The sequence below is a fragment of the Ailuropoda melanoleuca genome, chromosome 5 (genome assembly GCF_002007445.2).
Source record: "Ailuropoda melanoleuca isolate Jingjing chromosome 5, ASM200744v2, whole genome shotgun sequence".
NCBI lineage: Eukaryota > Metazoa > Chordata > Mammalia > Carnivora > Ursidae > Ailuropoda > Ailuropoda melanoleuca.
Genome location: NC_048222.1, coordinates 110,294,287 through 110,309,620, shown reverse-complemented (window position 1 = coordinate 110,309,620; position 15,334 = coordinate 110,294,287). Strand labels below are relative to the sequence as shown.

The following is a 15,334-nucleotide window of genomic DNA, read 5'->3' as shown; positions in this document are numbered from 1 at the left end:
TTCCAAAGGCTTATTTCATGTAACTCAAGCTCCAGTTATCTGAGAGTGAGGGATGCTATTCACAATGGCCCATAACAAAAGCCAAAGGGTTTATGGCAATTTGACCTTTAATTTGTCACCCGTTTATTTTCAGATAGCTGGGAAAATATTTTTCACTTGTATTTGATGACATGATTTCTAAAGTATCTTGACTAATTTCTCAATTAGCCAGGATTACCCCAGATGCCACTCACACAGAATCATGGGCCAAAGGGGCCATGATTCAGTGACAAAATGTAAGCAAAATATAATTTGAACCCAACAGTCCACAAGATACCAATTCATAGAAGCAGTTGACTTTCTCTTACATTTGTAGTGGTTGCTACATCTTAAATTTCATACCTTTTATTTCATTTTATGTATTTTCATTCTATTTGGGCCCAAACACTCCAACCTTCTCCCACCGACACCAACACTCCATCCTCCTCCTTTGACCTTTTAGATGGAAATGAAAGATTTTATCCTTTGTCATTTCAGGGTCCAGAATGCACTCCTCTTTCCTGTTGAAAACAAGAAACCACAGATGTTTCAGTCAAAGATCTGTGATTAAAATAATTTCTGCAAAGGAGACATCACGCCAAAAGCAAAAACACATTCTTAATGCATTGTTTGTCTGGAAAATAAACTGCATTACAGGGAGGAATGTAGAGCAAGGTAATCATAGAAACCCAGAGACATAATCCAGTTAAACTTCTTGACCTGCATCAAATGTTGACAATTCTAATTTCTCTGTTCCAAGAGAACTTTCTGGGACACATTTGCAACATTGCTTAAAAGTCCTGCCACCTAGTGGAAGAAGTAAATAAACTAGACCTCAGGTAACCTGAGGATGAAGATGGAGAGACCTTGAGAAAAATAGCTCCTCTAGCAACAAGACTTCCCTTGAAAAATCATACTGGGTTAGCATTAGACCTGCTTTTCATAAAGCATCAAGATTCATCAAAATGAGTGGTTTTACTCTTTCCTGTTCAATGCATCATATTCAAGATAGGTAAGACTTGAGATCAAGCCCTCAGAACTATGGGTGGAATCCACAAATAGCTTATGGGAATCATTCTGTTAATCTGCTTTGGTTGACAGTTTTCAAAATGGATTCCACAGAGTTAAGAAATAAACCAAATCCATTCCAGCTTTCCCTGGTGGAGGGCACTCAACTAGGCACTTAATCCTCCAAAAGCTCAGCAGGAGGACTCTTTATAAAAAGAATTTCTTTAGTTGACGAAGGGAAAATATCCTGCCTGAACAGGAAGGTAGATCATTAGTGGCTGGACCTCACAGATAGCCACTAAGTTTCTGAGAAAACTTCCTGATGAGTCATGCTGGGAAGGAACTCTCCAGAAGGGCTTTGAGCAAAGTACTATTCTTGAGTAAGACCGACAATGCTTGCTTGGCCCAAATGATATCAACAGATGTGTTATGACAGCAATCACTTCCTCAGTGACCTGAAGGAGGGAACTTGCCTCCATGCCTACCTGGCCAAGGAAACAAAAGAGTCTGTGATAGGCCAGATCAGAAATAGTGTAGGATTATTGTATATTGCAAATTGACATGTTTCTATGGTGCAAGGCCACTAAATACACTTGCCATTTGCCAAGGCCTATTATAGATTCTTCTTTGTCCATGATAAAATGCAAATGCTCTTAGGCAGATACCTACTAGTTCTCTCTTTATAAAGGCCCAGGGCTATTCTTAGAGAAATAACATTTGTATCTGGTAAGAAAATTATGGTTCTAGACTCCGTTAGTTGTATCTTCAATTTCATCCTCTATCTCTGGGACAAACGATCTACTGGCAAACACTTGTGGATAAATGATCTACCAGTGAACACTTGTGAGGTTTAAATTAATATGTATAAAACACTTTGGAAGGAGTTATGAAAGACAATCCTACCACTCAATATTCAAGAATTATGTTCTGTGCCTTTATCCAAACTTGCCATTATTTGTTCAGTTTTTTAAACAAACACCATTGTTTACAGACTTTGATTTGATTTCACAAAGAATTTATTTCATAATTGAAGACTGAAGTGCTTTTCATAATTTAATTATTAGCATTGCTACATTCAGGAAGAATTTTTCCATCACTCTTACAGAAAAGACTTTTTTTTCAGTTTTAGAAACAAAAGAACCTATAGAACTGGTTCAAAATAAAAGAACTACAGTATTTTCAAAGAATGCAAAATATTTTTTGTAACAAGGACTAATTATTGTTTTATCATTTTATCAGTTATCTCTAAAGGTTTCATAGACTCCTATAGTCACATCATCTTCTTTCTGAAAAAATTAAATAAGAAGGCAATAAATGAACCTGAGACATGCCTTACAAAAAATATTTAAGAGAGTGCTTCTGGGTGAAATGAAAGGACACTAGACAGTAACTCAAATCTACATAATGAAAAGTGAAGGTCAGTAAAGGCAAATACATGGATAAAAATAGAAGACAGAATAAATGAAATTCTGTTTATAACTCATCTTTTTCTCTCCTCTCTGAGTTGAGAGACAACTGCACCTAACAACAGAGCACCAAAAAACATGAAAGCAACTGACAGGATTGAAAGGAGATAGATAATTCAACAATAATAGTTGGAAACTTTAATATTCCACTTTCAATAATAGATAGAAGAAGAGACAAAAAATCAACAATTAAATAGAAGACTTGAAAAGCATTTCAAGCCAATCACACCTAATGGAGAAAACACTCTACTCAAGAACAGGAGAAACATATTCTTCTAAAGTGTACATGAGATATTCTCCAGGCTAGATCATATGTTCCTATTAACACAAATGTCAATAAATTTAAAAGGACTAAAATCATACCAAGTATGTTCTCTGAATACAATAGAATAAAATTAGAAATCAATAATAGAAGGAAATTTGAAAAAACCACAAACATGTGAAAATTAAGCAACACCTCTTAAAAGAACAATGCTTCAAAGAAGAAATCACAGGAAAATCAGAAAAAGCTTAGAGATGAATAAACCTAAAACATAGGGACGCCTGGGTGTCTCGTCAGTTAAGTGTCTGCCTTCAGCTCAGGTCATGATCTGAGGGCTGGGATTGAGTCCCACATCAGGCTCCTTGCTCAGTGGGGAGCCTGCTTCTTCCTCTGACCCTTCCCCCTGCTCATGTGCTCTTTCTCTCTCTCTCTCTCAAATAAATAAATAAAATCTTAAAAAAAAAAAAAGAAAGATGATCTCAAATTAATAACCTACTCTTCCACCCTAAGAAGAGAAAATTAAACCCACAAAAAGATTCCTATTTTGATGAAATTAACAAGCTGATTCTATACAAGGGACTCAGGATAGCCAGAATAACCTTAGTGAAGAACCAAGTTGGAGAACTCACACTTCCCAATTTCAAATCTACTATAAAGCTACAGTAATTAAGACTGTGTGGTACCAGCATAAGGATAGACATATAGAGCAATGGTATAGAATTGAGGGTCCAGAAATAAACCCACACATCTATGGTAAGTTGATTTAGATAAGGGTGCCAACATCATTCAATGGGGAAAAGAATGGTCTTCTGAACAAATGGTATCCAAAAGACTTAAAGAATTCTTACAACTAAATAATAAAAAGACAACACCACTAAAAATGGACAAAAGATTTGAATCGATATTTCTCCAAAGGAAATATATAAATTGCCAATAAGCACATGAAAAGATGCTACCATAATTAGTCATTAGAGAAATGCCACAGTAATACCACTTTACACTCATTAGAATGACTGGAATCAAAGACTGATAGTAACAAGTGTTGATGAAGATGTGGAGTATGAAAGCCCTCAGACATTGTTGGTGGGTGTGTAAAATGATGTAGCCTCTGTGAGAAAAAGTGTGGCACTTCTTCAAAAAGTTAAACATAGAGTTTCATTCTTAGATATAGGCCCAACACATCTGGAGTATGTAAACACATAAATAGGCACACAAATGTGCACAACATCACTATTCTTAATAGCCGAAGAAAAAATGGAAATAACCCCAAATGTCCCCGGACTGATGAGAGGGTAAACAAAAGGTGGGATGGCCATTCGATGGAATCTTGTTCAGTCATAAAAAGGTACGAAGTCTCAGGCTTACCCTGGATGGATGAACCTTGAACACACGATGCTAAGCTAAAGCAGCCCAGACATAAAGGGTGACACATTATATGATTTCATTTATACGAAATGCCCGGTATAGGCAACTCCATGGAGACAGAGGGTAGTGTGGTGGATGCCAGGGGCTGAGGAAAGGCAGAAGGGGTGAATGACTACTAATGGGGGAATTCTTTTGGAGATGATGAAAGTGTTCTGAAACTAGATGGTGGTATTCACAACCTTGTGAATACACTGTAAGCCCTTGAACTGTGCGCTCTAAACAGAGGAGGTCTATAGTATGTGACTTGTATCTCAATAAAAGAAAGGTAAAACTTTGAATTATATATAACATAAAAAAGATGATTAGTATCAAAGCATTGTTCACACACACAATTTTCTAATGCCTTGTTCTCAAAATGTTGTTCATTCGTCAGCACCAAAGGCATCACCTGCGGGTTTGTTATATGCAAAACCCCAGGCTTGCCTCAGATCTACTGGACCATAATCTGTATTTTAGCAAGACCCCCAGGTGATTCACATGCACGTTAAAATTTGAGAAGCACTCTCTGAATCAAGCGTTTTCTTTCTCCTATTTTAGGGTGTATGCGAAAAAAATTAAACGGTAAGTCCAAGAGGCACTCTAATTTCCTTTGGGAGATTACAACTCGCCCACTGTGTGCCATTTTAGTGAGATGGCAATTTCAGATGCCCTGGGTTGGTCTTCAGAAGTCAAAGGAATCCTGGAACATCCTTTCACTTACTGTTGATTCCTCCCTCTTTCCTGACCACTCCTTTACCCACTCACCCCTGGCCTGACCCCAGCCAACAAATGAGTTGGTATAGGATCAACTCTATCAGACTCCCTCTCCTGAAACTTGGAATCTTGAGGGGAAATGACTCAAGGAGAGATGAAATAGCTGGGTTCTGTCACTCCAGGAGCAGCCCCCTAACAACTATATATTCCTTTGTCCAAATCTATTTCCCCATCTGTTTGGTGAAGTCTTGGATAGCTTTCAAATAAATGTCCTTTTGTTTTGCTCTGTTTTGTTTTGTTTATGTTACTCAGAGGTGGATTTTGGTGCTTGCAAAGAATCCTAATTGACACACCACCCTATAATACTTTAACAATTGGTTGGAATACACATATGGTTCTAAGGCCTTATTATCACAGTGTGGATTCATAATCATGGCTATCATATTGGTAGATATTATAATTAATAGGTATAATTGTGATTGTTAAATAACTAGCCAAAGGGTAAAAGCTAGTAAGTGGCAAAATGTCTGTGTACTGATGACTAGATAAAGATGTGGTATATATATACCACGGACTATTACTCAGCCATAAAAAAAGGATGAACTCTTGCCATTGGCAATGATGTGGATGGAGCTAGAGAATATTATGCTAAGCAAAATAAGTCGGTCAGAGAAAGACAGATACCATATGATTTCACTCATATGAGAAATTTAAGAAACAAAATAAATGAACATACGGGGAGAAAAGAGAGAAAGAGACAAACGAAGAAACAACCCTTAACCATTGAGAACAAACTGATGGTTCCCAGAGGGGAGGTGGGTGGGGGATGGGTTAAATGGGTGATGGGGATTAAGAATACACTTACTGTGATGAGCACTGGGTGTAGTATGGAAGTGCTGAGTCACTAAATTCTACACCTGCACCTAATATGATGCTGTATGTTAATTAACAGGAATTTAAATAAAAACTTGGAAGAAAATAAATAAATAAATAGGAAGCTAGTAAGTGGGAGAGGTAGGAATCACACAGCACAGTCTGACTCCAGGATTAATTTGTATAATTCACTTTGAAGGGGATAAGGCGATAGGTAGGAATAAGTGAGAAATTAGGGCTCTTAGCCAATGCTGCAACTGTGCGAGCCAGGCCCTATCCACAAAGCCCAGAGTCTTATACTGCGGAATGACACCTCAGGACTGATCTGAGCTCCTACGGGCAGAATATGCTCATTACTCCAGTGTTCACAGCGGCATTATTCACAATAGCCAAAAGGTGGAAACAAGCCGACTGCCCACCGACAGATAAGCAGATGAAGAAAATGTAGTGTATACATACAATGGAATATTAGCCAGCCTGAAAAAGGAATGAAATTCTGACATGTGTTACAACACGGATGACTCTTGAAAACATTATGCTGAGTGAAATAAGTTGTATGCAAAACAATGAACATTGTACAATTCCACTTACGTGAGGTATCTAGAAGAGGCAAATTCATGGAGACAGAAAGGAGTACAGTGGTTAACAGGGGCCAGGGGAAGGGGTAATAGAGAGTTATTGTTTAATAGGCACAGAGTTTCTGGTTGGGGTGATGAAGTTCTGGAGATGAACAGCGGTGATGGTTGCCCAACAACGTGAAGGAACTTAGGAAGACTTAAAAACAGATAAAATGGTGCTGTGGACAAAATATCTGTGTCCTCCCAGAGATTGTGTGTTGAAGCCCTAATTGCCAATGTGATGGTATTCAGAGGTGGGACATTTGGGAATTAATTAAGTCATGAGAGCAGAGCCTCCGTGAGTGGGATTAGTGCCCTTATAAGACTAGAGAAGAAAGGTGTCTTGCTCTCTTTTAGCCACTAAGGACAGAGCACGAAAGCGGCCATCCATAAAGTAGGAAGAAGGTCTTCACCCAAACCCAGCCATGCTGGCACCCTGATCTCAAACTTTCCAGTTTCCAGAACAGTAAAAATATATTTCTGCTGTTTAAGCCACTCAGTCCACGGTATTGTATTATATCAGCCTGAGCTAATAAGACAAAAAGCATATTTTCTGTTAAGCCTATTTTACCACAGCTTAGAAAAAAGAATTAGTATCCTCCAATGTTAAAATCTGAGAAAGAAAAGTGAAAGTAATACATGATTCCCAAGTATTTTTATTGGTAAGATGATAAGCCTCTTCTAGTTCGAAGTAACAAAAACCCCAACCAAATAATTTTAACGAAGGGAGTTGATGGACTCGTGTCACTATGAGGCCCACGCTTAAGCCTGGTCCTGGGAGCTTCCCTCCTGTGCGCGGTCTCTTGTGAAGCTATCTCTGTGTGATTCCTTCAACCTCAAGCCAGCCCTCCCCATCCGGGGCTCGAGCGCCCTACCGGCAGCTTCTGCTTGCATCCGCTCTGCAGCTAGAAATCCCGGTGTCAAGAGGGAGCCTCTTTGCCGACAAAGGTCCTGGAGAGAGCTCTCTGTTCTGGCTTGGGACTTGTGAACCCCATAGCGTGGCTATGTCCGCGGCTGGTCCCGATTGGCCAGCTCAGCAGGCCTAAGTCGTGGGCCCACTGCTAGTGCTACTGGACCACCCGCAGCCCTGGACTAGGAAGGGGGAAGGCTTCCTCCGAAGAGCTGCTAGCACACAGAAAGCATCCGTAGAATGTCACTTCAGTGCACTGCCCACATTCCCTTGGCCCTCGTTGTTCAATGTAAGTCTGAGTACTTACTGTAAGCCACGGAGACCCTCTCTGCCTGAGTCCTCCGGCTGCCTGAGCAGAATAGGTGGGGCTATGAGGCAGGTGCAGCTTGCAACCAATGACAAAAGGATTTGATGGGTAACTACCGCACCTGCCTCACTTTTTTTTTTTTCTCTTTTCTCTCACTCTCTCCTGGGTTTGCCTCTAGGACAGTACATATCCTTCTCTTGGAATTACCGCCCTTGCTGCCCGTGTCCCCATTTACCTTCCAACTCCTTAAAGGAGGGGACTGGAGTAAGTGAATACACTCAGAGACTTAAAAGTCACAAAGTTACAAAGGTAATAAGAGATGAAGGTGGGATTTGAACCGACAGAGTCTGACTTCCACAATTGGGAACTTAATAACTGCTACCCCAAACCACCAATGTATCTCCTGTTGGTGCTTGGCCACCTCTGGGCCCTCAATCCCTTCGGGAAGCCCCGAGGGCTCCTGTAGGCCCCTCCACTGGAGGATTCAGGCTCAGCTTCCGTGTTCACTCAGGTGGGCCCACTGGGCCTGGTGTGTCTTCTACAAGATGCTCTCCCAGCTGTGGTTAGGTAACAGCTGAGGCCCTCGTGCTAGCGCATGGAAGACTGAGAATCCTTGAGTCATCCCTAGTGCACTTAGCCAGGACATTTGTCATGGTGTGTCACCCATGCTTCCATGAGACGTTGAAAATAATTAACACACCCCCGGGAAGATGACTCTGACGGGAGTCTTGTGTGTGCGTGAACACCTTCAGAACACTTCTCCCCAGCCAGGAACCACAGGGCAGGTGGTCTGGGTATTTTATTGGATGAGACTATTTTTTTTTCTTTTTAAAGACTATGTTGGAGTGAATTGATTCAATATTAACATAACCTCCTGTCAGAGGAGATAGACACTGAATTGTAATCGGGTAAAAACATGGTTATCGTTGGTCTACTCACCCCACAAACCTTGACACTTCCAATGCTGTTATAAACGAAGTGGCAAAGACTGGTTTCATTTTAGGGAGGGAGTGCCATCTATGCATCTCCCCCAAAGGACCTGTTACTGTTGAGCTGTGGAGGACCAGGCCCCGGGAGCAACCCAGCCATACAGCAGAGTAATAAAGCCACCTTAACAGTAACGATATGGACGGTGAGCGATCATTGTTTATGCTGTACCAGGCATGGGGCGAAGCACTAGGTGTCATGACCTAATGTTTTTCATCACGATAACTGCATTCTTTAATCCCATCCCCTATTTGACCCATCCCCCACCCACCTTCCATCTGGTAACCATTCAGTTTGTTCTCTATAGTTAAAAGTCTGTTTCTTGGTTTGCCTCTCCCTCTCTCTCTTTTCCCCTTTGCTCATTTGTGTGGTTTCTTGAATTCCACATATGAGTGAAATCATATGGTATTTGTCTTTCTCTGATTGACTTATTTCACTTAAACTTATGCTCTCTAGCTCCATCCATGTTGTTGCAAATGGCAAGATTTCATTCTTTTTATGGCTGAGTAATATTTCATTGTGTGTGTGTGTGTGTGTGTGTGTGTGTGTGTGTATACTCCACATCTTTCTCCACTCATCTGTTGATAGACAATTGGGCTGCTTCCATAGTTCAGCAATTGTAAATAATCCTGCAGTAAACACAGGGGTGCATGTATCCCTTTGAATTCATGTTTTTGTATTTTGGGGGTAAACACCCAGTAATGTGATTACTGGATTGTAAGGTAGTTCTATTTTTAATTTTTTAAGGAACCTCCATACTGTCTTCCGTAGTGGCTGTACAGTGTGCATTCCCACCAACAGTGCAAAAGGGTTCCTTTTTCTCCACATCCTCACCAGTACCCATTGTTTCTTGTGTTTGATTTTAAGTGATTCTGACAGGTGTGCAGTGATATCCCACTGTAGTTTTGATTTGCATTTTCCTGATGATAAGTGATGTTGAGCATCTTTCCATGTGTCTGTTGATGACCTCTGTGTCCTCTTTGGAGAAATGTTTGTTCATCTTCTGTCCATTTTTTAATTGGATTATTTGGTTTAGGGGTGTTGAATTGTTTAAATTCTTTATATATTTTGGATACTGATCCTTAATCAGATATGTCATTTGCAAATATCTTCTCCTTATCTTTATGTCTGTTGATTGTTTCTTTCTTTGTGCAGAAACTTTTCATTTTGATGTAGCCCCCATAGTTTATTTTTGCTTTTATTTCCCTTGCCTCAGGAGACCTATCTAGAAAAAAAGTTGCTATGGCTGATGTCAGAGAAATTACTCTGTGCTCTCTTCAAAGATTTTTATGGTTTCAGGTCACACCTTTAGGTCTTTAATCCATTTTGAATTTATTTTTGCATATGGTGTAAGAAAGTGGTCCATTTTCAATCTTTTGCATGTAGCTGTCCAGTTTTCCCAACACCATTTGTTGAAGAGACTGTCTTTTTCCTTTTGCATATTCTTTCCTCCTTAGTCAAAGATTAGTTGACCATATAATTGTGGGTTTATTTCTGGGTTTTCCGTTCCAGTCCATTGATCTATGTGTCTATTTTTATGCCAATACCATACTGTTTTAATTATTACCACTTTGTAATATAACTTGAAATCTGAAATTGTGATGTTTTATTTTTCTTTTTCAATATTGCTTTGGCTATTCAAGGTCTTTTGTGGTTCCATACAAATTTTAGGATTGTTTATTCTAGTTCTATGAAAAAATAATGTTGGTGTTTTGATAGGGAGCACATTAAATGTGTAGATTGCTTTGGGTAGTATAGACATTTTTACAATATTTGTTCTTTCAATCTGTGAGCATGGGACGTCTTTCCATTTCTTTGCATCATCTTGAATTTCTTTCATCTGTGTTTTACAGTTTTCAGAGTACAGACCTTTCACCTCTTTGGTTAAATTTATTCCTAGTTATTTTTATTTTTTGCACCTGCCTCACTTTTCAGTTCTGAGGCACAGTCTACACCCTCTCCCAGAGCTCTCTGATGGGATTGAGTCCCAGTTGCCTACAAGGTAGGCTTTTTAACCTAAGTTTTCTGTTTTACTTCTCTACTCCTCTACAATGATTTCCTGTTGTCTCTTCCCAAAGAGCCTATGTACACTTCAATCCCAGTCTGTGGGTCTGATTTTATGGAAACTCAAATGAAGACATTTGTGTCGTGGAGGGTGAATTCACACTGTCGTCTGTCCATTTTATCTGAAGAAAACTTGTAGGGGCTATTTGGCATCACCTCTTCACTTTCTTTACAACACTCAGTATTTGTTTAATACTCCACTTAAACTTGAAGAAAATATTTATTTATCCAGGAAAATACATCAGATTGTATGTGGATGTATTCATTTGCTAGGGCTGCCATAGCCAAGTACCACAAACTGGGTGGCTTAAAGAACAGAAATGTGTTACGTCACAGTTCTGGAGGCCAGAAGTCCAAGATCAAGGTGTCGGCACAGTTGGTTTCTTCTGAAGCCTCTCTCCGTAGGTAGTAGCGGGCTGTCTTCTCCCTGTGTCTTCATATAGCCTTCCTTCTGTGCATATGTGTATCTGAATCTTGTCTTCTTATAAGAACACCAGACTTATCATATTAGGGCCTACCCTGATGTCCACATTTTATTTTACTTACATCTTTAATTACTTAATTTCTTCTCCAAATACAGTCACATTCTGAGATACGGGCAGTTAGGAGTTTAATATATGAGGTTACGGGGCATTCGACCCATAACAGGTGGTGTCTGTGTATTGTGTCATGTTTGTCTTTAGAGGCAAAATGGATAGATGATTTCCCTGCTACCCTCTTCTCCACAGATTAGTATAATACGTACTACAAAATAGTGTCCCTTCTTTCCGCTTTAAGACTTAGCATTAGAGTGGACCAAAAGAACTAAAGGGAGGAGATATTGAAAGCAAAGGACCAAAATACTACAGCAGGAAGAAATCGGTGAGCTTCCTGAGTAACATGACTGGGTTTTTGCTGAAGAGTGCTATCACAATCCCAGCAGTGAAAGGCATTCTGTCCTGGTTTGGAGTCTCCACAGGAATCAGTAGCCAGAAGCTCTGGTGGTCTTCACCTCATCACCCCTGGAGATTTTATATGACATATTCATTTTGTATCTTGAGATTGTATTACACATTCCTTCCTCTGTGACTTAAATGAGGACATTGAAGTCCAGTGGATCATGCTAGGCTATCTTTGTCCTGTAGACGGATAGGGAAAAATTACGATTGGCTCTGCATGATTGGAGAGTGTGATGATAGCATGATTTATGACCAGCAATGGCAACGTGGCCATTATTCAGTGTTATGTTATAAATACACAGAGAAACACATTCAGGCTACATCACAAGCCAGTGTCATCTGAGCAGCTTGATGATATTGTGACCCAGGACTCAACAAAGTATTTCATTTAAGAGACAGGTGGAATGTGAGACATCAACGCAGTGATCAAAGAGGCAATGAAATTTGCTTATTGCCGCCTAAGACATGATCTATCAGTTACAAAGACCGTCTCCACTCAACTCTGCACGTTTTTGTATTTTGCCACAGCAGTGCCATCTTTCCTTACCACTGGAATTTCTGGCTCTTCCGGGCTTCCTTTCTGCACATATTTCATAGCTCAGAAAGCATGCTTAAATACGGATAGAGATCTCTTCGTCAGAAAGTCAACCCAAGTTTGTTTGCTTCCAAATGCATGTCATCAGGGCACCGGGGTTTTTGGTTTGTTTTGTTTTTAATAGAACTTTCTCTAGGCTCCTGATCTTTCCAGATCTGTGGCAATCTGGGTCCTGTTTTCTCTTCCCCAGATGCACTTTCTGTTGTTGCCTTTTTTCAATCAATTTCCAGATGTCGTTGCTTATTCATTTTATTTCCAGCACATTTTATCCTTTCCTGAACTTTTGCATAATTCTCTCCCATGACACCTTTCTGCTCCTCTTCCACTCCATTCAGATGGATTCCAGAAACCTGCTGCAATTACACAAAATTTTGTTGGCTTTTCCATGCCCCAACTGAGGGTGCCCCAGCTCTGAATGTGAAAGGAATGATTGGTCTGCCGGAGGAACTCTCTTGAATGGGCTCCCAGCTGATAGCCAAATGCTGCTGAGGTCTGAGGTCTGGGCCGACTATTGCATAAAAGTCTATAGAGAGGAAGAATGTTCACTGGGGCCCTGAAGTCCAAACCGCAGTTTGTTTTAGAACTTTTTAAAAAAATAATCTCTTTGTGCAAATATCAATCCAGTAAGCCAGAAATGTTTTTTAAATTATCTTAACAATACAAAAATTGTAAAAAGGTCTTGACTTTCTGTAATACTTCCTGCATTTGGCACTATTTGGAAATGAGATCTTTCACATAAATTAATCCTTTAGACAGTTGAAACATGTCCTAAAGCCCCAAATTGTTGCAAATATTAGCCACTTTTACATAAATCTTTCTAGAATGCATTATATTTTAGGGTATACTGATCATAACCTAATGTTTTCCTAATGATTCAGGGTCAAGGTTATGAATATCAGTAGCCATGCCCTAGGTGGATGAGATATTAGCTGCTTTCCTTTACATCACGATTTCTCAAGTAGGCACTGTTGTCATTTGGGTCTGGATAATCCTTTGTTGTGAGAGTATGGCCTGTGCATTTTGCCAGTGGCACCACCTCCTCAGTGGTGACAACCAATAACGTCTAAGAACAACAACGTGTACCACCATCACATATTCTCAACATTGTGTGGGAAGTCCCCAAAAGAAGGGAAAGGCAAAAAGACTGGAAAAGAGAAAAAGCACTATCTTTACTTGCAGAAGACATGACTACATACATAAAAAAGTCAAAATAATCTGCAAACCACTAGAATTAGTAAGTAAATTTAGAGTGTCACTAATACCAAAATCAATATAGAAAGATTGATTGTGTTTCCATGAGCTAACAAAAAAAACAATAGGAAATTGAAATTTTTTAAAAATACTGATTACAATCTCATAAAAAATAAAATAACTAGAAATGAATCTAACAAAAGATGTATATGACCAATATATACTGAAAACTGCAAAATATTAAAGAGAAAGTAAAGAAGACCTAATAAGTTGAGTCATGGAACATGTTAATGGATCGGAAGAATTCAAGTTTATTAAGATTTGATTCTCCTCAAACTTATCCATAGATCCAATGAAATTCAAAACCAAATCCCAGGCAAGGATTTTTTGGGGGTTTTTTGGAAATTGACAAATGAGTCTAAAATTTATATGGAAATGTAAGAACTTAGAAAGACAAATGTTTAAGTAGAAGAAATTGGGAGAAATAGTACTACCAGATTGCAATACCTATTATAAAGCTATAGTAATTATGAGAGTGGACCAATGGAACAGAAAAAAAGAGTCATATTTAAACCAACACATATACAATCAAATTTGTAGAATATGACTAAAGCAATAGAATACAAAAAATTGCCATTGAAATTCTGTAATGAAAAAATGATAATTTTAGTAAATGATATTAGAACAATTAGATATCCATATGGAAAAAATAAATGAACCTTGATGCCTGCTTCATACCATACACAAAAACTAATTCGAGGTCATCAGGGATATAAATATAAAAAGGTGAAAACATAAAAAATACTTTTGGAAAAAAAATAGAATATTTTCATGACCTCGGCAGAAAAAGACTTCTTAGGCAAGATGCAAAGGCACTAACCATGAAAGAAAATACTGTTAAATTGGTTTTAATTAATCCTAAGAATTTATGTTCATCCAAAGACACCAATAAGAGAGTGAAAAGACAGGTCACAGAGTGGGAGAATATGTCTACAACACAAAAATCCAGTGGAGGATTCACATACAGAATATATGTTTAAAAACAGTTTAAAATTGAGAAAATGAAATGACAGATGTATTATAAAAGAAGACATACAAATGACCAATGAATGTATGGAAAGTGACCCCAAATTATTGCTCATCAGGGAAAGACATTTAAACCACAGAGAGATACCATCATACATCTGCAGAATGAAAAAAAATCTGAAGAGACTGACAATACCATGTGTTGCCAAGAATGTTGGGCGACTGGACCATTGGTAGAAATGTAATTTGGCACAACTCCTTTGGAAAACTGGCAGTATCTCTTAAAGCTAAATATCTACCCACTCCATGACTCACCAATTACACTTCTAAGTATATACCCAAAAGAAATAATAGTTATACCCAGACACAGGCGTATCTATTCAATGTACTTATGGAGGATGAGGCTTTGACTATCTTTTTTCCCATGTCAAACATACAATCACACACACTTTCTTTCCTTGACATACTTTCTGTGTCATTAAATGTAAGAATATCACGAGGCCTCAAATAGAAATATTCAAAAGACAGCCACGCAGGAACAAGTGTTTTAAAGCCTATACTTTGAGTATTGGCACTGAAATTCCAGAGCATGAAGGATAATTAGAAAATCCTAAAAGCTACCCGAAAAACAGACCATCGAGAACAGAAGGAGAACCAAATTTATATCAGGCATTTCAAAAGCAACATAGGTGAATGTTTTTAAAATGGAGAGATATCTTTAAAGATCTAAAGAGATCTAACTTTGAACATAAATTCTATATTCAGACAACTTATCATTCAACAGTAAAAAATAAAAATATGATCAGATATGTAAAGATGTTCTTGTATACCAGCTGTAATGTTGCACAATTGTATGTACATGTAAATGGTTCTCCCTGGAGTTGCTCAGTGCACAACTTGTGAAGTGTGTCTGGAAACCCCGATCCAGAGATTCTTTTTTTTTTTTTTTTTTAA

The 15,334-nt window shown here is 38.8% G+C and overlaps 1 protein-coding gene across 1 annotated transcript in view; it reads right to left on the bottom strand.

The window, feature by feature from the left end:
* Window positions 1–421: 421 nt before the first annotated feature.
* ANAPC10 (anaphase promoting complex subunit 10) overlaps window positions 422–15,334 on the bottom strand; it is a 240,135-nt gene continuing 225,222 nt past the window's right edge. Inside the window, exon 5 of the mRNA XM_034661565.1 lies at window positions 422–539. Within this exon, the coding sequence (XP_034517456.1) occupies window positions 513–539 (27 nt within the window). The 3' untranslated portion in view covers window positions 422–512. The remainder of the gene's footprint in view (window positions 540–15,334) is intronic.